The sequence below is a fragment of the Echiichthys vipera genome (genome assembly GCF_963691815.1).
Source record: "Echiichthys vipera genome assembly, chromosome: 2".
Classification (NCBI taxonomy): Eukaryota; Metazoa; Chordata; class Actinopteri; order Perciformes; family Trachinidae; genus Echiichthys; species Echiichthys vipera.
The window spans coordinates 10453043-10478859 of NC_139827.1; the positions used below are offsets into that span (position 1 = coordinate 10453043).

A 25817-nucleotide genomic window follows, 5' to 3' on the forward strand; every position below is an offset into this window, starting at 1 on the left:
TAACAACAGTTATTAAATATTCATAGTCAAACAAATATTGTTCTAGATGATTGAATGACCAATATGGCTTCTCACAGATGTCCTGCATCTGATCTGTTTTGAGGCAACTGGTATCTTTCTATTCCTAACACGGATTTGGCCAATCATAACTGACAACAAAGACTGCCCATTTCTCTTCTGTGGAAGTTGTGGTACAATCACCATCTCACCCATTGAAACTCTGCAGGGCCCATATGCTGCTACATAGTTCACATGTTTGATTCCCTTTAGTCATCTGTACTCTTGAAATGCTGCTGACAGACCTGCAAACCACACACATGGGAGAGACAGGCGGCACATTACTTTTGGCCTTTTTCCCCTTTTAAAGCATCGGCTCACTCAAAGCAGTGACAGAGACATCAGTTGAAGTGCCCTCACAGTAAGAGGACTTTCCTCTTGTTGAATGGGCCAAGCCAACTGAGTGACACCAACGTCACTTGTGTGATTCTTTAAAAGTGCTCCATTTTCATCATGGTGCCATTGAGTGTTTTATAGAGAAAAGACCTTCTGCTGCTTTAGGTATTAGGGTACTTGGGTACTGATCCCTGGGAGCTAGTGTACAGGATGGGTTTGATGAAAAGGACACATTTTATTTCAGTGTATCTGAGTGGTGAAAAATGACAATATAGGATGAAGAAAGGGAATATATAAAAAGTTTCTCAGGACTTTGCCGATCAAACTGGGTTAAATAGCAAGTTAATATTAGACTTTTTTCGAGAGGCAGCCGAACATCTTGAGGTCAATGTTCTCCTGTTTATTTTTAATGTGCCAGGAGGCAATTGTTGTTAGCCTTTAATATATTAGGGTATGTATGTGTTTTTGTGGTGTATCTGCAGTTTATAACTTTAGATGAAAGTTCTCTCTGAAATCAGTCTTCTAATTTTCCCTTTGAACTATGATGGCGAGTCTCACACTTGATCTTACAGCTGTTAATGTGCTCACCCCACAGTAATCTTGCCTTGTTCAGTGCTAACAGACAGATGTCATATTAATATGAGCCAAATCACCTTTACCCCCCCCCCCCTAAACCTCATATACTCACACTATCAGTGTCTTTGAAAGTCTTTTTCTGAACTTTGTCAGATTTATATGCTGACAGCCATTCACACTTACAGAAACTATGTCATCAGACAGTCCTTTCTCCTACCAGTTTATGATCAAGGAAGGGGATATGGCGTGTTTTGGGTGCTATTAACTATCTGGTAAGATAATTTACAAGAGTTTTGTGGCCAAAGCTTTAAACATTAAGAACGAAAAGGGCAGAGAGTGCAGACCTCTGCCAAGGCATTCCCTATTTGAAATTGTTAATACAGATATTTTTTTCAGATTACAGCACAAATCTTGCAATATTAACAAAAGTGAAAAATAGTTTTTGTATCTGCCAAATACTTCTGATCCACTCCACAATGTAATGGATTATTCCTTGGCCCATGCTACAACCTTCCCCCAAGTTTCATGAAAATCGATCCAGTAGTTTTTCTGTAATCCTGCTGACAGACAGCAAAACAATCAAACCGTCAATCTGAGCCGAAACATAACCTTCTTGGCGGAGGAAAGAAAGTCATTGAGTACAGAAGACAAAGGCGAGTCCCACTTTTTTTCCTCCACAAGACACATAGCCAGACATGATAGCCCCCGAGCTCAGACCACCAGCTACACAAAGTCAAAGATCATGGCTGTTTACCTTCACCTCTCCTCCACACCATACTGTCTGATCAGACAGCTGTTGGAACGCCCATAATGCCGTTCCCACCAGCCTCCACATCTTATCCTCACAGGAACCCGATGGGAATTCATGTGTGAGCTGAGGTAAACCACTGCAAGGACCAGTCACTAACCACTAAGATATACTTACGCACTTGTGAATGACTGAGTGAGTGAAAATCTTCACGTCGGCCCAGTATGGCCTCACGTAACAGAACACAGTTTACCATGTTAGCCTAGCGCTAATCTATTCCCCTGGTGTCTCCTCTGAAAGCCTTGTTGTTGGATGGGAACTAGCACGTGGGGTATAGGGGGGTTATCTGGCTAATGTCAGGCAGCGCTCACTGTAGGGGTATTGTCATGCATTAGGGCAGACATGTTTACTGTGTGCTCAGTGTTTTACGAGCTGTCCCCCCTTCTCCTCTGCCTCCCTCTCTTCCCTGTCCTCCTTCCTCTTCTTCATCTTCCTCTTCAATGACGTAATGGAGGAGGCCGATGAGAGCCTGAGAAATGGGATGATCTACTGCTGCTGACATACTCACTCACTAATGTTGTCCGTCTCCTTTTTCCAGCACTCCTCCACTCTTTTACTTATTTTACTTCTGCCAAAGTCTACTGAGATGCTTTTTGTGCCTGTTTTCACACTTGTTCACTTCAGCAATGGACATCTGGGTTGTCATCTATGCTATGTGTTCAGTCAATCATCAACAGCAACAGTTATATTATATCTTCTATCAAAAGGCATGTAACTGCAAGAAAATAAGAGCTTAGTGACATGAAAAAACAGTATGTTTTTAATAAAATTTGACCGATTTGACTGTATGGATTTCTAAAAATGTATTCGATTGGAAAGCAATAAACCAAGTTCCACCATGCATCAAACTCTTCATACTGTATGCTTGAAACAGAAACAAACTTATGTTGTTAACTTTTAGTGACAGCTAGTTAGAATATTAATTTGGACATAAATTTGTGCAATGATAAGGTGGGATGGGTAACGAAACCTGGTACTAATCTGGCCCCGGGGCTAAATTATTAAAGACCGTAGTATTAATAAGCTTGGACACTACCAGTTCTTTTATCTGTACTTTTTAACATTTTGGTTCAATTAATTATCACGCTGCACTGCTGCAGCATCTCCACAGTCTCTGTTTGGTAGAGGATATGATAATATCACAATATGATTCAGAGGGTTAATTAATGATGTGTTGAGTTATCGCCAAAAACAGCATTCTGTTGCATATGAACACAATATGTAAATATTTATTATTATATGCTAGGACTACAACAAAGGAATATTTCATTTTCTAATTAATTGATTGTGTGTGGTGTACAAATCACTGAAAATGTTCCATTATTGTTACATTGTTACATTAGTGTGCTCATTTTTTTGGGATGCCTTTTCCTTTTAAGGGTCAGACATATTTCCTTTTGTCCCATACATGCCCACACACACACACACACACACACACACACACACACACACACACACACACACACACACACACACACACACACACACACACACACACACACACACACACACACACACACACACACACACACACACACACACACACACACACACACACACACGCACACACACACAGAAACACACACATAGAGAAACACACACTGACAAGCTGCAGGTCCACATAACCCAGCACCCTAATAACCTCTCCTTGAAGGGTAACTACACTCAAGCTGATCAGTCGAGTCATTCATCCTAATCATCTCCACTCTGTGCTGAGAGACCGTCCGGTCCTCCAGCAGACTCCATAATCATCTGAGAAAACAATGCTCCTCAACAGCTATCCAAATAGTCCCTCATTCAGCACGCTCCGAAGCCTTCTTCAGTGGCCCTGTGTTTAATCAGCTCTGACTGTTGACTTAGCTTTTACTCACTTCATCCTATTGTGGATATGTCTTATGGCTCTGGTGATGTATTTGCTAGCTTGTTAGCCTCCCTGTAAGGAGGCGGACAGATGGTTGGGTTCTCTGCAGGTGCTTGTTAGCTGTTGTTGCGATTATAGTAGACATTTGTGAAATAGCCATTTTCTCATCGTAGATGTTTTCTCTAGATTCTTGCCTGTCAAGATATTTTCTTCAAAATATTTTTTTAAATTTCCGGTAACCAGGCTTTGTGTCCACTTTCACACAATATTATATTTATGTTGTGCTGCATCATATTGTTTGTCATGATCAAACATTAACTAAAAGCTCAAAAAGCGAAGAACAACCACAGTATTACTTTCCCTCTGAGCTTGAGTCAGCTCCATTTGCTTCATCCATTTACTTCTCAATCAGTATTGTTTACCCCTTTGTCTGTGCTGTAAATTGGACCACTTTTGCAGTCTACACAACGCCATTTGTCTGACTAAGACCAAATCCACCATGACATGTTTGTTTTGGGGAGATACTTTCCCAATCACTGCTCATTCTGCTTCTTTCCCCCCATAACATGATATTCTTGCTTTTCAAGTGGGTTAGGGATAATAAGAGGGACGGGAGGAGTGAGTAGGAGAGGGAGTTAGGGTTAGAGTTTCAGGTTCCACTTGCCAGCGAGTGCCTCCGTTGACCCATAGCCAGAACTCTCACAGTTGTGACCTGTCTAATTAGTGGAGCAGGAAGGAGGGGGGACTGGAGTAACGCACACAACCCATCTGGGGTTCTCTTGATGTGTGTGAATATGGGAATAAAGGAAATGGTTTGTTAGCTGTGTGGCTGCTCCAAGGCTCTCATTCCTTACGTCATCCATTGCTTTTTTTTCTCTCCTCATCCATGTTGGGGGGGCCCCCCTCTCCCCTGGCTGGCAACAGGCTTCCTCTGCCTGCTTCAAAATGACAATCGGCTTCTCATTTACAGCGAGCTAATAAGCCCTTTAATCAGAGTGCTTGTCAACCTCAGGGCAAGGCAACTCCAGAGGAGTTGATCCAAAGGATCAGATGACTTAAAGAAAGAGCAGGAGGGGGGGAAAAGGGAATAGCGCTAAGAGTGAGAGAATAAGTAGAAGGGAAAATGAAAGGGGGCTGTTGAACTTGGAGGAAGAAAAGAGAATTGAAACAAGAGATAATCAACTTGTATTAAAGAAAGAAGAATAGACTCCGCTAAGGATAATGTTGGGTTTTCTTGGAAACACAGATTTGCCGAAATGTAATACTTCAAATTCATAAAATGCACAATAAGAAAACAATACACGAAACAAACACTTTATTTAAAGGTTGATTCTGTGCTCTTGCAGCGTCATTTTTCCCATGTGAAAATGCATGATGTTTCACTGTCGCTTACACTGAATGTGGTTTTTCAGGATGTTTTGATCAGCATGTTCTTAAACAGTCATTTCAGTATATACAGACCTGACAAGTGTTTATCAAGCTTTATTTATCTGTAATCGATACAAAAGAAAACAGCCTGCTGCTGACAACACTGCATACAGCATGTGTATTCGATTACACACCCACACTATCAGTAACACGCGCGGGCAAATGCGCGTACGCTCGCACCACCTTTGGCATGCAAATGAGTGGATTGATTTGTTAAGTGACATTCTAACATCCTTACAGACAGCTCTCCATAAGTCCTTAAAAGGGTTTTTTAGGGCCAATGAGGGAAGGCGGAGAGCGTTCAGTGTCACCTCGTTAAAGCCGAAGTGAAATCCAGCTCAATCCAGACCATAAAGCTAACCACAAACCACAGCGAGGCACAGAAACTTCACTGATAGGCCCAGACCTGTAGCACGGACAGACACTTTTACTTTTGAGCAAAGAAACCACTAAAAGAAGTCCAAAGTGAAGTAAAAAGAAAAAAGGGATCAAAATAAATTGCACTTCCAAGCAGAAAAAGCATTCTCCTCAGGACTCTTGTGTAATCCTGGTTTAATGTCCACCAGGTGGTTAATTGCAATCATTTGGTGTCTCCAGTCTGACGTCTCAAATAAGGATAGCATGTCTTTAGGTTCTCGGTCTAGAGTATATCTGCTTCTAAGGAGTAACATATTGACAGACACATAGTCAAACTGTCATTCTGTCGTGTGTGTGTGTGTGTGTGTGTGTGTGTGTGTGTGTGTGTGTGTGTGTGTGTGTGTGTGTGTGTGTGTGTGTGTGTGTGTGTGTGTGTGTGTGTGTGTGTGTGTGTGTGTGTGTGTGTGTGTGTGTGTGTGCGTGTGCGTGTGCGTGTGCGTGCGTGCGTGCGCGCGCGCCTTTAAATTCACACTCCAGCTACAGATGTTTTAAAAAAAGCAAAGAATTAATGTAATCTGAGACTTACTCTTAGAAAAGGCATGTTAATTATCAAAGCCCTGTAAACTGGCAGACAAGCAAAATAAGCATTAAGATCAAGAGGAGAAATTAGAGATCTGAATACTTGTGTGCTTTGAAGGGCGAAAAAGTGATTAAGGTAAATGATTACATCTTCTTACATAGGAAAATATTCCAAATTATTGTTGCCATTGGAAACAAGTCACAGCACACAACAAAGGGTAGCCTGCTGTGCTTCAAAGGTGTGCTTTGTCAAATCCTTAACAATAGAAATGTGGGATTGCAGTGACTTCTACCCCCTATCAGCATTTACATAAAGGCATGCTAAATTATTCATTAATTATCAGAGAGTCCCCTGTGGATGGGGATGACACACACACTGGCTGCTAATTGGCCCATCAATAATCCTGCCTGGTTCTCCTGAAGTGGCACCAGATCCCACCTCAGGAATCTGCTATCTACCCCAACCTTCTGTCATACTATTTCCACTGTGTGGCACTATAGAAGATGTTTCTACACCTGCTCACCTGGAGCATTGTTAATGGCTTGTCAGTACATGCCTATTTTCTGTACTGTACTTTCTGCTTGTCCATCAAGTAGCCTAAATCCCTCACATGCAGTCTTCTGGATAGTAGAGTTGAACAATTGATGCCATTGTTGATTCACAACTCTCACATGTGTGTAATAGAAATTGAATTACTAAATTGCTATTTTTCTGTATTTGCAGATGTAGTGGGGTATTGTGACATAAGTATAAAGGCTCATGCATTCTCAACGTTAGAAACAGAAACTGACATAGCCTTTTGTCTGTATTCTGTTTTCATTTCATCTGTGATTCTTTATGTTTTTGAAAGCTTACAGATACAGGCGAAACCCTGGAAATCGTGGGGGGGGCAGTGTAGCCGATAGTTCAAGCTAGACACGACCATAGGACACGACAAATACATTTTTAAAATGGTGGAACAGAATGGTGATGTATTTCATAGAAACAGAAAAGTTTTTCTATCTCTATGATATATTTAATGGCCTCACAGAATATCACCATCTACAGTGCTGCCCACTCTTTTGCATCTTTCTCAAGAGTTGCATTATTACGGCCTCCTTCACCGTTACTACGTCTGTTGCCAAAAACTTTTGACTCTGAGATGCCCTCGAGCGGATTTATTGCTGGACATCTATGTCAACATAAAGGGCGCATGAACGTGTGTGGGCAGGGACGGTTATATCATTTGAAATAAACATTTATATTTTCATGTATTAAAGGGGCATAAATAAATCTTAGGACTGGTGATATTCTATATTTTGTTCCCTCGTAAAGCTTTGAAAACAGGTCACATGTATGTAAAATTGTTTGATAAAAAAAAAAAGGTGAACTAAATTCCCGAAGCAACTCGGTGCTGAAGTTTAGCAAATGGTGCTCAAAAGGGAGTAAATAATGTAATTGGTGGGGACTATTTTCAGCTGTCTTTGGAGCGCTAGTGAGGACGGTGACTCAAAATAAACTACAATGCCCCTGTTCAGGGTTATTAAGGAAAATGTTACCCAGTGCAGTTGCTCACTGATGGTTTTTTTTATTGGATAAAAATGGAGGTTGACACAGAGGAATAATCTACATTAGGATACTTGTTTGGAAGATGATATTGTTATTGGTTTTGGTGTTTTCATTCATGCCCACACAGCAGGACTGTATATCATGAAAAGAGTTGTTTGCTGCTATATTTATGTTCTGAGTGTCGAGTACGGTCCCCCGAGTACGGTCCCCTTAAAAATCGATGCGTTTTCAACATATTGCGATACTCAAGTGTATCGATATTGTCTCACCCCCCTAACATATAGCTCTCCGTTATCTTCCATCCCAACCCGATAGTTGTCTGAGTAGTGAGATAACACTTTGTACTTCTTGAAAGAGCTTTGAAGAACCATGATCAAGGCAGTTCCCCCACAGGCGGAGGCAGATATTCTTTGAATCTCTGAGATCCGCTGAGGTTAAATTCCTACACATAGACATCAGTCACAGAGTTCTGCTAAGCCTTTTGTCAGATAGACCAAACAATTACAATAATACTCAGATTACACTTACAATGCCAACACAGCACTGACAACACTCATCTGCACACTCTCAGTTTTTCTGTCTGTCTCCCTCTGCAAATGGTATATGCAAGTGATTTCCATAAAGGCGGGCCTCTTGAGAGGGAGCTGCAATAACATGGCTGGTCTTTGTTTCCCCATGCTGATTGACAGTAGATTGCAGTGCACATTAAATGCCCATCAGGCCCAGCTTTAGTCTTAGAAACAGGGGAGCAAGGCCCGTCAAAGGTCAATCCTAGCGCATAATGAACTGATCTCTCTCTCTCACACACACACACAAACACACACACACACACACACACACAGACAGACACACAGTTGAACCCCACTCATCCTGCTATTAAAGTTAGTTTGAATAAAAAGGTTTCCCTGGTTTATAATGTATCATTAATAAGGAGGATTGCCTTCTGACACAAGCCTTAACACACTTAACACTCACAACAACAGAATATGCTGATGCCAGAGGGATGAACAGACGTGTAGTCTAGACTGCGTAAGACTCTAGGGGTGTTCTGTTTTATTTTAATACTAGATGTTAGCTAAGTTTTGTTTTAGCATTACCCCGTAGTTCAGTTCTTAATAGAAAATGCTGTCAAGTGAGTCACACAAAGGGCAAAAGAATAGAAAGATCTCTCTCCATCTGCTGACTTTGTCAACTCTAAAGCTCTGAGCAGGGATTGTATCGAAGTGGGGCATGTCCAAAATACCAGTGTGTGTAATGATCATAAACGTCAAGTAAACAACAATTACTTCTAGAGCTAGGACAAAAAAGAAAATTAACCTGAAGTCTGCACAGTTACAGCAACTATAGATTTTTGCTGACATAATAAAAATATAGATTGATAAAATAACAAAAAAGCAAATTTCTGATTTATATTAAGAACTAACTCCCATGAAAATATGTAACAGGAATTTCCATCTGATTAGAGATTCAGTGCCAGTTTTGTAACAATGATTTTTGATACACAGTGCTTTAGAATAACCTCTAAACACTGACTCTGAACCATAGATTAGCTTACTCTGTAATTAAAGGTGTGGTTAACCATTTAACCTGCCCAGGGTTGGATGGTCTCAAAACAAATAACACGCACTACAAATAACATGCACCACATGCAACACACACGCATATATATATATATATATGTATATGTATATGTATATATATATATATAACCATGTGTGTGTGTTGCATGTGGTGCATGTTAATAGAAGAAGGCTATCGAAACAAATCAATGTTTTCTAATAGCTTTGTGATATGCGAATGATAATGCTCTTTCTACATTGGGCTAAAGACATATTTCGTTATTGACATGTAATGCTCAGCCCTAGTTAATGTTTATTTTTCCACATCGGGAAAACCTTTTTCAAATTATATTTGTCTGCCGAGTGTTTTCTTTTTTCTGGAAACCAATGTAATGATTCCTATTGTTGTGTTATCCACACAATGTTCATATTGTTAAGCTTCTCATCAGGTCAGGTTATGGAATATGCGACTGCAGCAAATTCGGTCCTTATTCAAGTTGCAGTTAAACCATCATCATACCTCAACCGCACAAGGCATCCTCTTTATAAACCCGGGCTTTCCTCCCTGATTGAAAGTTGTAATTATGAGAGTGGGGAAGAATTAGGTGCAGAATGAGCTGTCAGAAAGTCACATTTAAGTGAGGGATGCGCCGGTCTCTGCAGTAAAAATTTAAATGATATAAATTGCCATTTAAGTGTAGCACAGGCTAATGTTTTGTCACAAATTAATGTGACACAAGGCAGCAATGACAATCAAGGACTGCCTCATTCTAATTTGGTCGTGTTTAGAGGGCTTTTGTGAGGCGACAGCTTTACACAAATTAACACAATTGCCTGTTTTTATGAGGAAACCATAAATGTTTGTTCCCTCCTTTGCCGGCTAATGAGGAGAGAAAACGGCTTGTGTCTCAGCGTTATGCCGATGCAGAGACGTCTGCAGGAGAGCAACACGGTGCTCTTATCCACCCACAACCAGTAGAGAAAAGAACAAAGAGGGAGAGTAAAATGGCTCCCTAATGAACTACAAGAGTCCTTTAATGTTTTGATGTTCCCATATGATCAGATATGGATTTACTCTGCTTTCTGCTCATTATAGAAATCATTGGCAAATTCTGTCACAGAAACAATTAGAAGGATATTCCTCTTACTCTGAGGAATTCATATTTGAGGGGCATTAGTGATAACTGCTGTTCTGTAATGAGATGAGGAACATGTTTGGTGGTAGTATGGTGTGTAAATGTTCTGCATCTGTTGACATTTACAACGTTCATAATCCTTTTGCCTCGCCTTCATTTACAGGCTCTGGAGAGTGAGTTTGTATCCTGCCAGCTACACCAGTGGATCGATCTGATCTTTGGCTACAAGCAGCAGGGACCTGAAGCCACCAGAGCCCTCAATGTTTTCTATTATCTGACCTACGAAGGTGCAGTCAACCTCAGCTCCATCAACGACCCTATGCTCAGAGAGGTGAGGCTGAAACACAATACAGCACATATACACACATTTTAATACACATTTGCTGTATGTACTCCACGACTGAATTAACCCCCTTAGCAGATCATGCTGAGTAAGGGGAAAAACAGCATATTACAGTAAGTACACTTGAGCGTTAGCGCTCTCAAATGGATGCTTAATCTGACTTTATTATAAAAGCATCTGTCCATTTAGTGCATCTGTATTTCAGGGATATTTTTGATGCCATTAGCCATGTTAAATTGGTTGTGGAATGGCATGGGAGAGCTAAGCTAACAATCTACTGGCAGGCATTGCTGAGCAAAGCCTTTCCCCCGTGTGATACCTTTTGAAAGCACTCCACCAAGTATTCCACTTTAACGCCTTAAAGCCTCCTTCTTGGCTTTCATTCATTATTCATCTCCCCCCTCACTTTGAACTGCTGCACACACAAGCTACAGTACACCATCGGAAACCAACCACACAAAACACAGTGCTGGAAAGAGAAACACAGCTAGCTTGCCCACTGCCAAACGCAGGCCTGACAACTTCACCAATCTGCAGTAAAAGGCAACTAGCCAGCAGCAGACCAATTGACCTTGCTCCCGTCAGCCTTTTTGATGTCTTAGTTGTGTTGCCAAAAGTGGCGCATGTTCTATTTTTATTTTCAGCTGAATATAATCACGAGGCTTCATACAAGGTTTCTTCCTAAAGGACGATTCCACTTAATCACAACGTGTTCTTATTTTCCTAGTTTTGGCCATAATTTTAATTGGCTATAAGATCAGTTCACTTACAGAAGTAATAGTCGAGATCTCGAAACACAGTGACATTGCTATCTTAACCACTTTATTTTTAAGTGAGACTGAAAGTGGCCAACCTTGGGGTTTGTTTAAAACTGTGTAATTGTCTGACTGCCTTAGATTCATGCCGTGCCAATAGGAATGATGGACAAAACAATAAAAAAAGAGACCCAAGTTGTAATAAAGCAGATTTATCCTTTAAGCAAAGGTCCTTACAGCATTGAGAAGAGATGAGTTCAGATTATATCACGCGACCAAACAGCCTTTTGTCTCCACTGTTCTGCTGCCCTTCATGCTCAGTGACTGGAGCATCACGGACACTCGGGATAGATCATTGATTTATCTCCTCATTCACCCTAATTCCCATCCAGATGTGCTTTGGCCTTTAGCCACACAGACACACACACACACACCACACACACACACACACACACACACACACACACACACACACACACACACACACACACACACACACACACACACACACACACACACACACACACACACACACATACACACACATACACACACACACACACACACACACACACGAACACACACACACACACACACACATGAACACACAAACACGGACGCACATGCAGATTCATTACCAGGGCGCACTGGCTATTTCCACATTTAGCCCATTACCCATTCTTCTGGTTGACACACAACCACAAAATTGGATCACTGGTAGACCACTATTTCTGCCAAGCTGTTCCGGTGAATAGGGTGGATAAATCCTCACCCATGCAGGACGCCATCTGAGGCAGGTGCATGTGATTTGAGTGTTATTAAATAGAAAACTCCTGCTTATCACTGCAGGAATGCAGATCTTAGATATGCTATATATATTGTATATAGGATATTCATTTTTATAAATCTTTTAAAAAATAGTAGTTTGACATTAGTATTAATAATGAATAAACTAGCCCCCAGTAGTGATTATATTGCGTGCACTGGGTTGGATTTTATGAGAAATCTGCTGCACAAATCAAAGAAAATCATGCTTTTGTTTTGCTCTTTAAATTAAGCTGACATCAACTTTTATGGAACCCATAGGGTGTTGTTTGTTTACATTGATTTTAAAACAACACACAGTTTAATTGAAAATCATACTGATGTTGTAAAAGATCACAAATTCAATGTTTAACACAAAGTTCCATATTGAACTTCAAATTGTTACATGTAGTTGCAAATGTAATAATTTCAGCATAGGTTTATTTCAAATGTGAATAAAGCAACAAAGTTTGTTCCACTCCCTAGAGAGGAAAAGAGTTTGTTGGTTTCTCCTCCTCGCTTCCTCTCTGATGCTGTGAGTCTAATCTGCTGACTTTCACCTTTTGAAAACACCCAGTCTGAGCGCTTTAATTAGTTAAATAAACCAAAGTAGTGTTATCCCTGTGAGCTAAGCCAAGGCTCTCCTTCAACTGTGTTTGTACGGAAGGAAGCAAGGCCTGTCTGTGTGGAAGGTGGAAATGGAGTTCCAGGCCTGGGCCTCGTCATGGCCGGGCGCTGGGGGTGGCTGAGGGCTTTGGGTCTGAAAATGTCCCAAGAGTCTGCCATTACTGAGTGACAACTGTTTCAGCCTGAGCTGTGGTCTGGGCCAGGCTAGGCTGCATTAGGACAAGCCCTGGGGCTGTTCATTGTCAGGGGGGTGGGTCACAGACGCATGTTTGTGGGTGTATGTTTGGGCCAGAAAAGGTAGTAGATTGGGGCACAGAGTTTTGTATTCCTGGCAGCTGCTAACTTCCACCCACCCCAACCACACACACACACACACGCACACACCGACACACACACACACACACACACACACACACACACACACACACACACACACACACACACACACACACACACACACACACACACACACACACACACAGACAGACACACACACACACACTTTGTATAGATCATACCTTGATATGTTTGGACATACACATGTGTATGTATACATTCATCCATTGGCATGTGTATGCCTTTGTATATTTATGTGTGCTCATCAGCATAAATGCACACGGTCGTGTGTTTGTGTGTACATTTCAGTTCTGGGGGAGAGTTTGGAATATCTCAGCACAGATTAGGGAATGTTGTGGAGACCACTGCTGTGTTTTTCAAAACCATGATTACTTCCTGTCCTGCCTCCGCCGCAAGTCAAAACGTACCCCCCTCTCTTTCTAAGAGAACTGCTGTTCGTCTGCAGATACGTTCATGTGTATGCATGTGCATGGCATGCATGCACATCTGTGTTGCCTCTCAATGTTTTAAGAGAAACTCACCCTGTGTTGCCTTCTCATCGTTGTACAGGGCTTCCCCTCTTTCACATGTGATTACGGAAAATCCCACAGCCTCTCACACCAGCGACAAAACACAGAGCCCTGTCTGAATTGTACAGCGTTTGCGTAATACGGCAGAAGACGGGAAATATACCCACGCGAGTGAACCTGCTTTGACATTCAGCCAAACCCACTTACCAAACACTGAGCCCACTAGTTTATTTTCTTTGGATACCCTTCACTGTATTTAATCATATTTCATAAAAATAATTTTTTATGAGAATGAACATATAAAGTCAAAGAGACAGTGTCCCGCCACACTGCTTGTCAGCAACACAAGGCCATTGTAGTTATTATTTTTATTCTATTCATAGAGTGCATGTTGTTGGGGTGATTTGCATAAAAGCAGCGTGTTTTACATGGAGATCCATCTTGTCAAGTGGCTGAGTAAATCAAAAAGCAGGTTGGGACATCTGAGCCGAGGGCGTCTCAGCCATTTAAATGTATAGAATATAGAAAACCTTCATCAGACACGGGCCAGCGCCCCCAAAAGAGATTGGCCTTGTGGATGCCCCCTCATATAATCATCTGAGCATTGCATTGGCATATAAGGATAGGACATGCTGACCTAGACTCGGCCACTTTCCAACGTTCCACAGCCTCATAAATGTCAGAGCTGAACTTAATGAAGATAGGTTGACTGGTCTTGAGGAGTCTCTTCCTCACATTAGCTTAAGCAAAATGCTCCGCTCTATAGGCAGAGGAGAGGGGAGGCACTTTGACCTTGAATGATGCACTGGTGTCCTCTCAATAACAGATTGACTGTGGGGGAGATGGAAAAGATTCTCAGTCATGATCAGTAATGAGGTCATGTACAAATGCGATCCCTGATATCACTTATTGAACAGAGGGCTCTTGTTTAAAACATTTATTTGTGTAACGCACCAGTCTCCATACACCGCATGATTGTGGATCATGGAAGCATCTCTGTCAAAACTAGTATGCTTGCACACATGCATGTGTTTAGGTCAACATACAGTAAATGCTGTTTTGGCTTAGCACAAAACCACAGGCACTAACAACTCTCCTCTAAAAGTTTCATAGCTGACTAAATCTGTGCTCCTCTTGTGTTTTTGCAACACATCATGTTGTGAAACATGGACTCTGAATCCAGTTTATAATTTGTTTTTGTTTTTTTTCCCATATATTAATAGCCTGAGTGCATCAGATACATACTCTCTTTTCTGTTTCATCTAGCGTACTTATCGTGTGACATGAAACATTTGTAAACAATTTGTTCAGAAGATTGATCTTGTTATTCTGCTCAAAAAGATAAAAAAAAGAAATTATTATTAAATTAGGATTGTTTAAGACAATGGAGGGGAAAGCAAAGTTTTCAAAATTATTAGAGTGATGAAAGTGTACTTAGCGTTGAGAAAAATAAGAGTATTGACTGTAAAGTATTGGTGTCTGTTTTGTATGTAGAATTGTTTTTTTGTGCAGCAAAGAAGCTGATGAAACCTCGCAATAGACAGTTGAAATTGCTCCTTCTTTACGCCTCCGTGGTCTCTGGTTAGCTTCAGACAATGGGTATGAGAAGCCTAACTTCCCAACCTTTTTTCTCATGGAAATACCATATGCAGGCCTCAACCATGAGCTCATTCTCACAGGCCTCGCCAAGTCAGGCTCAAACGTCTCAGCCTACACACACACACAAGCTGTCACTCCCACACAGCCAGTCATAGTGCACACCAACATACTGACGGGGCTGTCATAATTTTGTGTTGGCCGTTTTCTCTCTGCCTGTCCCTTTTATAAACCATCTATCAGACTGTGTGAAATATTTTCTGCTTGGTGGTGTTTTACAGATTCCAACAGACACTCATGTTGTATTCTTTTGTTTTCTGTGTTTTGTCATTTTTCTAGATTTGTTTTTTGCCTGCACATTCAACACTTTTCTTGTGTTAATTTCTCATACTATTTTTATTTTTGTATTGTTTTTTTTATCACAAACATTTTCTTGTTTCAGTTTCTCAAAATGTGAGCATTTTATGTATGTATTTATTTATTTTAAACTAGCATAATGATAATAGTAAACTTTATTTCTATAGCACTTTTCTCAACAAAGTGCTTTCCACAACAACAGTAAATAACAGAGACAGTGGGATCATGGCATAAACATAAACACTGAAGGATAAAAATAAATTGAAAAAGAAATATATATATTAAAAAGCCCGGGAGTCATGATAGAACCTAGCAACATGTTAAATATTCATAAACGCTTTCCTATAAAAGAAAGTTTTAAGAAGGGATTTAAAAGATGCTGAGGTTGTGCATAACAAGCATCTTGGTCGGCGTAAATGTAATGGTTATTTACATACATACACACCAATTAAATTCAATATTGAGCAGGTAATTATAACAGATTGTAGATGGTGATAGTGTCGTAGTGTGGAGTATTGGGATACGGTGGTGTACTGTGCTGTGGTTGTGTTTCGTCCCGTGCTAGTTGGCCTGACAGTGAGCTGTGTGATGATGTCCAGAAGCTGCTCGGCCGGCGTCTGCTCTGACATTTATGGTCCTATACCTCTTCATTAACACCACCTAACCAGCCTACAAGCCCGTCGTCCCGGCCTCCCTCTAATTCTGTGTGTGGCTGTGGAGGATAAATTGGTGTGTGTGTGTGTGTGTGTGTGTGTGTGTGTGTGTGTGTGTGTGTGTGTGTGTGTGTGTGTGTGTGTGTGTGTGTGTGTGTGTGTGTGTGTGTGTGTGTGTGTGTGTGTGTGTGTGTGTGTGTGTGTGTGTGTGTGTGTGTGTGTGTGTGTGTGTGTGTGTGTGTGTGTGTGTGTGTGTGTGTGTGTGTGTGTGTGTGTGTGTGTGTGTGTGTGTGTGTGTGTGTGTGTGTGTGTGTGTGTGTGTGTGTGCAAATGGATGCATTTTTCCCAGATGCTGCACTTTTTTATTAATTTGTTTTTCTTCTTGTTGAGACGCAGTAATCTTAAATTATTGAGTGTTCTAATATAATATAATTTATGATACAATATGGGGTCGGCCGATGTGACAATATAAACCATGAAACAGTAGAAATTGGTCAGTCAGATTTCTGTTTTTACTGTTACTGAGGTATCTGTCTCGTTATTTACAGTTTATTTACAAGTAATGTAGTTCATTGGTTTTTCGGGAATTTACTTCTTTCGGTTAGCGAAAACACACATCATCATGTGGTTATTTAATCTATTACTGTAAATGTATTCACAGATTTACCGTCACGATATCGAGCAATTCTGATGTGATAGAAATCTTCTTCTATATTGCCTTGCCCTAGTATGTGTGATATGATCTTTTACACCAAGTTTAAAAACCCTTACAGTCACATTATGAAACTTGTATTTGCCTCTTGAACTCTGAAGCACAACACTGCAAGATTAACTCTCTCTTTTCTTTTTTGTCATTCCTTTCTCTCTCTCCCTTTCTTTTTCCCCTCAGGCTGCAGAGTCTCAAATTAGGAGTTTTGGACAGACCCCCTGCCAGTTGCTCATCGAGCCACACCCACCCCGAAGCTCAGCCATGCAAGTGGTGAGTAATGCACATACAGCACATGCACACAAACAGTAACACACACACACACACACACACACACATAAACAACTATATCTGTAATCCTTTAGTCTAAATATACTACGATACAATATTGGTCAGAAGCCAACTGAGCTACAGTATCAACTATTGTGCTGCCTGTTTAAGGCTGTCTCTGACTCCTGGTGTGCCCTGATGTAAAGCACTCTTCTTTGCTTCATATAATTCTTCTTTTTAATTTTTGACTCACTCTTTTCATCCTCCATTTACCTCCTACTTTCTCTTTATCCATCTACAACTGTGGGAAAATAAAGTCTTGGGTTTGAAAGCATCTCCTCTCTCATCATTAGAGAGGTGTGTGTGAAAGGGAAAGATCACAAGCATTTGTGTGCATGTGTGTTTAGTAAGAGGTATGCAGGGGAAAACCTGGGTCTGAGCCAGATTTTCTACCTGAGCTGCAAGCAGAGGAGATCAGCGAAGGAGAGCAATGAACAGCAGCAGTGAAGTGACGGCTTTTAAGGGCCAAGGAGTGCAGTCAGTGTGCCTGCCTGTGATGGGCCAAGGCCCCATGAGTCCCTATTAGTGTGGTGTCCCTGTGGCGCTGACAGCTGGCTGTAGACTACCACCCAGCGCACACATGCACTCACAGACACAAACTCAAGCTATGGCTTTGAAAACTGCCTCACTCATGCGCAAATTCCTATTAAATGTTTTTATTTTTACTCCACCACACATAGTTTTCAAACATAATATTCAGACGCCATTATTCAGACAGTTTTCTAACCCTCCCCACCCCTCAGTATTCCTTCAGAACACCCTGTTCTCTTTGCTTTTACATGTTCATGCTCTCTACTTTTCCCTCCATCCTCTCTCATGTGAGTGTGTTGTCAGAGTGTCGGCTTCTGCCCATGCGGGTGGTAATGATACTGTCAGTGCGTCTGGTTAGCTGTCAGACACACTGGCTTTACTCAGGTCTGTTCCCGATGTTAACACTGATGTTCCTCTTCTTTACATGCAAGGAGGAACATGGTTCTATGTTAAAGCTGCTTAGTACAAACACTTTGTATATGAGCTCCTGTCTAACAAGGGAAACAGTCCGATAGGTCAATGCAACTCCCTTTTTGTTATGACTGCAATGTATTTGGTTTCTCCTTCTGTATATGTATAACTAACAAGTTTAATGTTAGGCAACTTATATTTTATTTGTGATAAAGTTGAATATTTCTATGATTACTGCTTACTGCTCACTTTCAGTTTACTTCAAGATCCCCTCCAGACGCATTTTAAGACATAAAAATACTCTGGACAGGAAGGCTACATTTTTACATTACCTTGTAAAGATTCTTAAAATGACATCAATCCAGCCTCCCTCATTGAAATATCAGGCTTCTGCACATGAAGCACTGCACATGCATCATTTGACACAGATCACACAGTGAAAGTGGACTTTTAAAAGAACGCTTTTCGTTTATTAAAATTATAGTGGAATAATATTGATGGTATTCTTCCTCTTCGAAACTCTTTCCTTTCCTAATTTCCCTTCATTATTGTTTCAAAAGTGATCTCTTGGCTTTTACCGTGACTCTTTTTCCAATCTGTACTACCAAGTGTTATTGCTGCTTACTGCAATCCTGCTCAAGCTTCCTAACTTTCTCTCTGTCCTTCTTTTTCCTCCCTCTCTCTCTGTTTTCTCCTCACTAACACCTGCCGCGGCTGCTTCTCTTTTCTTTTGGTTTTGCTCTTTATCTGTTTTGCTCCATATCTCGCCTTTCTTCCCTGCGTCCCGTTGTCCGTCCTGGGGGCCTGAACAGTATCTTCTCCTGCAGACCCCACTGATGTTTACGGAGCAGATGCAGCAGGATGTTATCATGGTGCTGAAGTTCCCATCCAACTCTCCTGTGACCCACGTAGCGGCCAACACCCAGCCAGGCCTAACTTCACCTGCCATCATCACCGTCACCGCCAACCGCCTCTTTGCTGTCAACAAGTGGCACGGCTTAACAGGTAAGAGATTTTTGCCCGTCGCTCATCATCGTCTTTATAAAAAGGTGCATTAAATTAAAATTACTTGCGTTATGATTTTACACCACTGTGATTCTTCATCAAATGAGTATTTAGGCAGGCAAATACAATCTTTTGCTACCACAGACTTATTTTCACATTCCCTCGGTTCATCTCTTTCTTCTGTACTCGGCGTCTAATTTGCCCGGGCAAGAATTGACCCGTCTCGTCTTTATTGGATGGACGTTGATTTCAGAGACAGTTGACTGTGTCTACTGGATAGCCGTATCAAATGTGACACATGCAGCAGCCAGCATTAGGTCTCACGTCCACCTCCATACATCAGCCTCTCACTTCACAAAACCTTATTTACTCAACATCCATCCTGCCCCTGGAAGAAACATTAAATTTGATATCTCTGGATTTATGAGGATGAAGACTGATTTGGTATATACAACCTCATTCATGCGCACCACAGACCAGACTGATTAGCCTAATTGGTTTAGTGAGCTACTATAATAAACAAGACGTGTGCTGGGCAGAAGTAGTTCATTAATTGGTGGATTTACTGGAGTCTTCATGTGCTTGATGAGAATGGAAAGATGTTCAACCAACAGGATTTATGCCAACAATAAAAATGAAGAATTTGTTCATGAGCATGTTGGAAACAACACAGTGTTTTTATTTTTTGCTTTTAAAATGGTTGAAGCTAATGGTCAATGCACATGTGGTTTAAGTCAGATTCTCAAATGTTAGATTTAACATTCTCTCACAATGTTTTTTAATTGAATATTATTTGGTTTTGGACAATATAGTCATAAAGAGACTTTTTTTTTTTGTTACATTTTATAGACTAAAAAGTTAATCAGTTAATCACAAAAAAAAATTACAGTTATCACAACATAATGATTAAAGTCCAACCCAGAGGAGTCTCAGATTAAAAGGAATGCAAAATGTTTGCTACTCTGAGGATTGCTACTTTTCTGTGTGTTATATCATTGTAAACTCAATATCGTTGAGTTTTGGAAACAAAAAATGTTAAGATGTCGACTTAGACTCTGGATAATTGTGATTGACATTTTGTACTGTTTTCAGACATCATGAAAAAAAAAAGCTGTTTATTGATAATGAAAATAATCAAGAGCTATCATTGTCAAAAGTCAAGCTTTTTTATTCCTGCTTTTACATTTGAACACACATAAGTCTGTTAGTACCGTGTTTTCACACACTTTACAAAAATATTGTTACAGGTTGGATGAGCAAATAAATGCATGTTGTAGCTTGAAGTTAGCATAGAGAGTCATGTTCTCTGTGGCCTTGGTAGCTCTTTGAAATAATTGATGTGTAATTTGCAAGAGAACTCTTGGGCCATCAGGTGACACTGTGATTTTATGGTTATAATTTTCACCATGGTAATAATGAACTGAAAGCCAGCATCTACTTCACAAGGCCACATGATTACAATATTAATCCAATCCGTCTTCTTCTCTGTCAGGTCATCAGAGCTCAACGGTGCAGGACCAGCAGTACCAACTTCCTGTGGAAATTGACCCTCTGATAGGTACGCTGTCATCTATGACTGTAAAAGAGTCCATCCACACGTATATTCTCACAGTGTGGGCTTATATATGCATGAAATTATTATTTTTTTGGATTTGTGTATGAATGCTGCTGGCATCTTGGTGACTCATGGCAGTCTGCAGCGCCGTGTCCCTGGACAGTAGATTAGAGTTGTTTCTCAGCCTCTGCCCCAGTTCACTCCTCATGATATAGGCCCTGCTCTCATACTAAACCATTTGCATGCAAATTGGAATGCAATGAGCTGTGGCCTAGGCCGGCATTTCATCATCAACTCCCCCTCTCTCTCCCTCTCCATCGTCCCTTCCCTCCCTCCCTCCCTTTCTGCATCCTCTTTGGTTTAATTTGAGCGGAGGGAAAGGACGCGTGTCAATGGAAATGAATATGAATGTGGTAATAATGTGTGATTGAGAATGCACGGCGGACGGCTGTCAGGACAATATGGGCGCCTCTCATCCTTCACGACTTGTTGATGAGCAGGAGAAGAGTGCCGGGCTGCAGTGATGTATGGGATGCACTGGTGGAGCACGGAGAGACAAGCCACTTCTATCTGCTCCCGCCTTTGCCTCCGTCGCTCCACTGCAGCCTCTCACGTTCGCAAGGGCGGCTGTTCTTTCTCTGTAAATGTTGTGGTCAGTCTTATTCCCAACAGACCATTTCCACACATTTTTTTTCTCAACACTTGACTACTGAAAATAACCAGGGTTTAGTCTCGCGTATTCATCTTTATCTGCACGTACAGAATGTCTCTCCCTCAGAGGCAGAATAAAAGAAAGGTTTTTCTGTGCATCAGTATTTCGATTGCATATTTTTACGATAGCTGGATGTGTGTTATTTGTCATTGAGCACACTTTTCAGGCTAATTTGATCCTATAAATCTTTAGTATTTTTCTTGACACTGTTGTTTTCTCTCACATTTCGTCGTCATTTCTCACACCAAAGAATGAATAATGCACTATATAATCATTTTTCTGCGTGTGTGTGTTTCGGGGGAGGTAGAGGGGATTTCAGTGCTTGTCAGTAATATATTTTCACTGTTTGCATTCCAGGAGGAGTCTGGGCTAAACACAGTAAATTGAGGATGAGCGTTGAGCCAACTATGGCTTTGGGAAATGTTAAAAAATGGGTTGAAATATTGGTTGTAACATGTATGCTGGACTTTCTCAATTGCCATGCTCGACCAGCTTCTCTGACACCTGTTCTTCGAGGCTTGTGACCCCACCAAATAAGAAATACTTCACAGTGGACACATCTCTCTAGAAAAGAAGAAAGATACCACTTACAGAAAGAGAGAATGTCAATAAATTCTCTTTCTAACCAACCATTGGCTAAATTACACAACCGTGATGAATTTGCAGTGTGTGTTCTGACTTGAGTGCTGTGCATATTTCGTGCTCGCTCTATCATTACTCTTCGACCCTCACGGAAAATGTGAAATCCTGTAAACTTAACATCCAGGATGTTTTATGTATTCTCTCACAAATCTTCTTTTGCACAGTGCGCTGAAACTTAAGTGGCAGTGCATTGGAGTGTGAGCTCTTTGAAAATTGCAGATATATGCAAACTGTATCTGTACTTTTCCAACACGTAAACCTTTTTACCTTTTTCCTCTTTTCTCTTCAGCAAATAATGTGGGCAGTCATCGCCGACAGATCTCAGACCTGCTGGATCAAAGCATTCAGATCAGCTCGCAGTGTTTCGTCATCACAGCTGACAACCGCTTCATCCTTCTGTGCGGCTTTTGGGACAAGAGCTTCCGGGTTTACTCCACTGATTCAGGTACTGTATAATCATGGTACATTTAATCCCCTCAGCCATCTTATCCTCAGGATTGATTGTTGTTTCAACACGGTATTTAAAATATGCCAAATCATGTCCTTACATTTTTGTCCCATGCATGCATTAGCCAAGACCTAGACATATCACAGACCTAGATTGCCATTCTGCAAATTTGATATTTAATATTTAATGTCAAAATAAGGCAACCATCACTATATATTAACTATACATCCTTGTACAATTTGGGTTAACCATATTTGGAGTTTCAATATGCATATTTACCACACCAACTCTTGGCATGAGATCTTTGCCTTCAGTGTTTTCACACTAAAAAAAGCCAAAATTCAATTTCTGAATAGCTGTACTTTAAATACAACCCTTACTCTTTCAGCTCATAAAGTGCAAATGCACTACACAGAACAAATTTACTCACATATCTCTAACTTGCTGCATAGCCTCTCGCACATAATTGCATGAACCCCATGGGCCACATCAGGGTGTGCTTTTTTTGCAAAAATGTATTTCCTGCTTTAATGTTGAATAGTCTATTTTCAGCGCTGTGAAATTTACTGAGCACATTTATGCTACCCAGAGGATGAACTCTTCTTCATTTAGACCCTCCAGGAGTTTCCCTCGTTTTACCCCTCAGGCCAAAATGTCACCTTCATGCTATTAAAGGGATAAACCTCTTTATGTTAATAAACCTCATGGCCTTTCCTCTAGCACCATCCTCAGGACACATTTTAGCTCCACTACTAGGAAGGCTCTAAGAACAACCAAAAAAATCTTGAAAAGAAGGTTTTTTATTTTGTTCAACACTCTCTTGTATTGTGGAGTGCAATGAACACTGCAGCCGCTAGCAGACTTTAGAATCTGAGTACTGTAAACAAAACAGTCTCAGCTGATTGTTAGGCCACAGGGTGCTCTACTTCACTGCACCGTGCCACATTGCTTTGTAACTGTACCAGTGGAATTGATATCAATTTACAGAATATCTTCTTCTACCAGTTAGGGCTATCTTTATTTTCTCTTCTTATTTTTGCCAGTTTAAGGCCTGTGTGGTGTATTGTAACCCAATATGCCTAAAGACAGTTTTCTTACTTCAATTGTGTCATAAAACTGTGTTTCAGTTTAAGCCATTGTGTCGAGTCCATTCTTTTAAATGTATTTGTAATTGTAAATTATGGGAAGAATCCATTGCATAATGTTTAACTCAGTAAACCCTATATATATTGAAATATGTTTATTTTAAAGACCCCATATAATGCCTAGGTTCATACCTGTAGTGGTGGTTTCAGGGTGTTCTGCATTTGCACAACTAAGCGTCTCTGCAATGTCATTCCAGCTGGGGAATGACTGTAACGGCACTGTAACTGCACTTTCTACCTACATGTAGTATAGTTTGTTCATGGCTCATTTAAAGGCACAGTGTCTGAGTACCTGCTGTGTGTATTTCTCTGTGGACTATTTATATAGCACCACCTGCTTTATAATAAAAAAGACACGGAAATGTCACCTTTTTTTTTTTTTTGTACAATATGGTCCTTTAAATATTCACCAAACTTGAATAATAGTCTTTCACAGTTGCATTTTATATTCCTCAATACCACTGATTTTCTACATGCACACATGCAATGCAGACATTTTTACACATACACACACGGCTTCAGGTCAGGGGTCGTAAATGAAACTGTCGGAAGCTTCATCTCTGCGCCTCCGCTCTTCAACTCTTCTCCCAATACCCCATTCAGAATCCTGCACACATCTATTCAACAGACTCTGATTCAATTTCTATAGGCCAGGGCCTCCCTGTCTTTAATAGAGGAGGGAGGGAAGGAGGGATGGGAGCACAGAGATGGCTCTATTGTGTGACTGCCACCAGGGTGTGCGACTGGAACGTGAACACGGTTTAATCGCGTACGCTCAACAGCTGCCACCGTGGTCCCAAAAGCCCCCAGGTTAAAGAACGGAGGGATTTTATCAATTACATGACTTGATTGGAACACGTGCACAAAACACATACGCCTGTGTGCACACACATCCAATTTAGTGTGTGTGTGTGTGTGTGTGTGTGTGTGTGTGTGTGTGTGTGTGTGTGTGTGTGTGTGTGTGTGTGTGTGTGTGTGTGTGTGTGTGTGTGTGTGTGTGTGTGTGTGTGTGTGTGTGTGTGTGTGTGTGTGTGTGTGTGTGTGTGTGTGTGTGTGTGTGTGTGTGTGTGTGTGTGTGTGTGTGCCGCCTCTGTGTTCAGTATGAGCTGCATGGTAGCCATTATTGCTGGAGCCATCATTACTTATTTTCATTGTTTATAAAGATGTCAAACATTTAACATCTTTGATGTCTCTGTTCTTCTTTGGAAGTTAGTCAGTGACCCTCCCAGTTTTCTAACAACCCTCATCTTTGCAGTGAGATACAGCTCAATTATCAGATGGACAGAGATTCTGACACCCAGGCAGAAATGTCATGTGTTGCAAACTATCCACTGTTTGACTGCAGAGGTCACACTATGAGGAGTGTAATGAGTATTAGACAGCTACACAGTGGAGCTGTGGTCTGGAAATCTGACAGCAATTAGCCTCTTTATATATACACAAGGAGCGCACTGCGTGTGCACAGCCGCACACTCATACACACATAGAGTTGGAACAAATATTTATTCTTGTCTGGGAATTAGTAGATGTCTGATCTTGTGTGGATCTTGTAGAACTACCAGCAAAGCAGACAGTTGATCAACAAACCCAAGGCAGGGAGCTCCAGAGAACTAGCGATAACTTCATATGGAGTTTTTAAAGTGCAATTTGCAACTGTAGTTTACATCGTTCAAATGTTGTTTCTAAATGCATAATTCCTTTCTTGTTCACAAATGAGTGGATACTGATACTTATGTCTATATTTTGCAGGCAAACTGACTCAGATAGTGTTTGGGCATCGTGACGTGGTGACGTGTCTGGCTCGCTCAGAGTCATACATCGGAGGAGACTGCTACGTCCTGTCAGGCTCTAGAGATGCCACCCTGCTGCTGTGGTACTGGAACGGAAAGCACAACAGCATTGGAGAAAGCCCAGGCAGTAAGTACACAGGCAAACCCGCCCGATATGTGAGCACACACGCACACACACGGGTATTCTCTGAGTGCTCTCTCTCCCAGACAGTTGTGACTCTGTGATTTACGGCCTCCCTCTGTAAAGTAACAACTAGTATCGTTTGACCAAGCCAGGCCTCCTGCATACAGATTG

The 25817-nt window shown here is 41.1% G+C and overlaps 1 protein-coding gene across 1 annotated transcript in view; it reads left to right on the plus strand.

Moving 5' to 3' along the window:
* Window positions 1-25817, plus strand: part of lrba (LPS-responsive vesicle trafficking, beach and anchor containing) — a 196666-nt gene that overhangs the window by 158969 nt on the left and 11880 nt on the right. Inside the window, 6 exon segments of the mRNA XM_083933277.1 lie at window positions 10410-10577; window positions 17137-17226; window positions 19053-19230; window positions 20723-20788; window positions 22429-22584; window positions 25482-25649. Of these exon segments, the coding sequence (XP_083789403.1) occupies window positions 10410-10577; window positions 17137-17226; window positions 19053-19230; window positions 20723-20788; window positions 22429-22584; window positions 25482-25649 (826 nt within the window).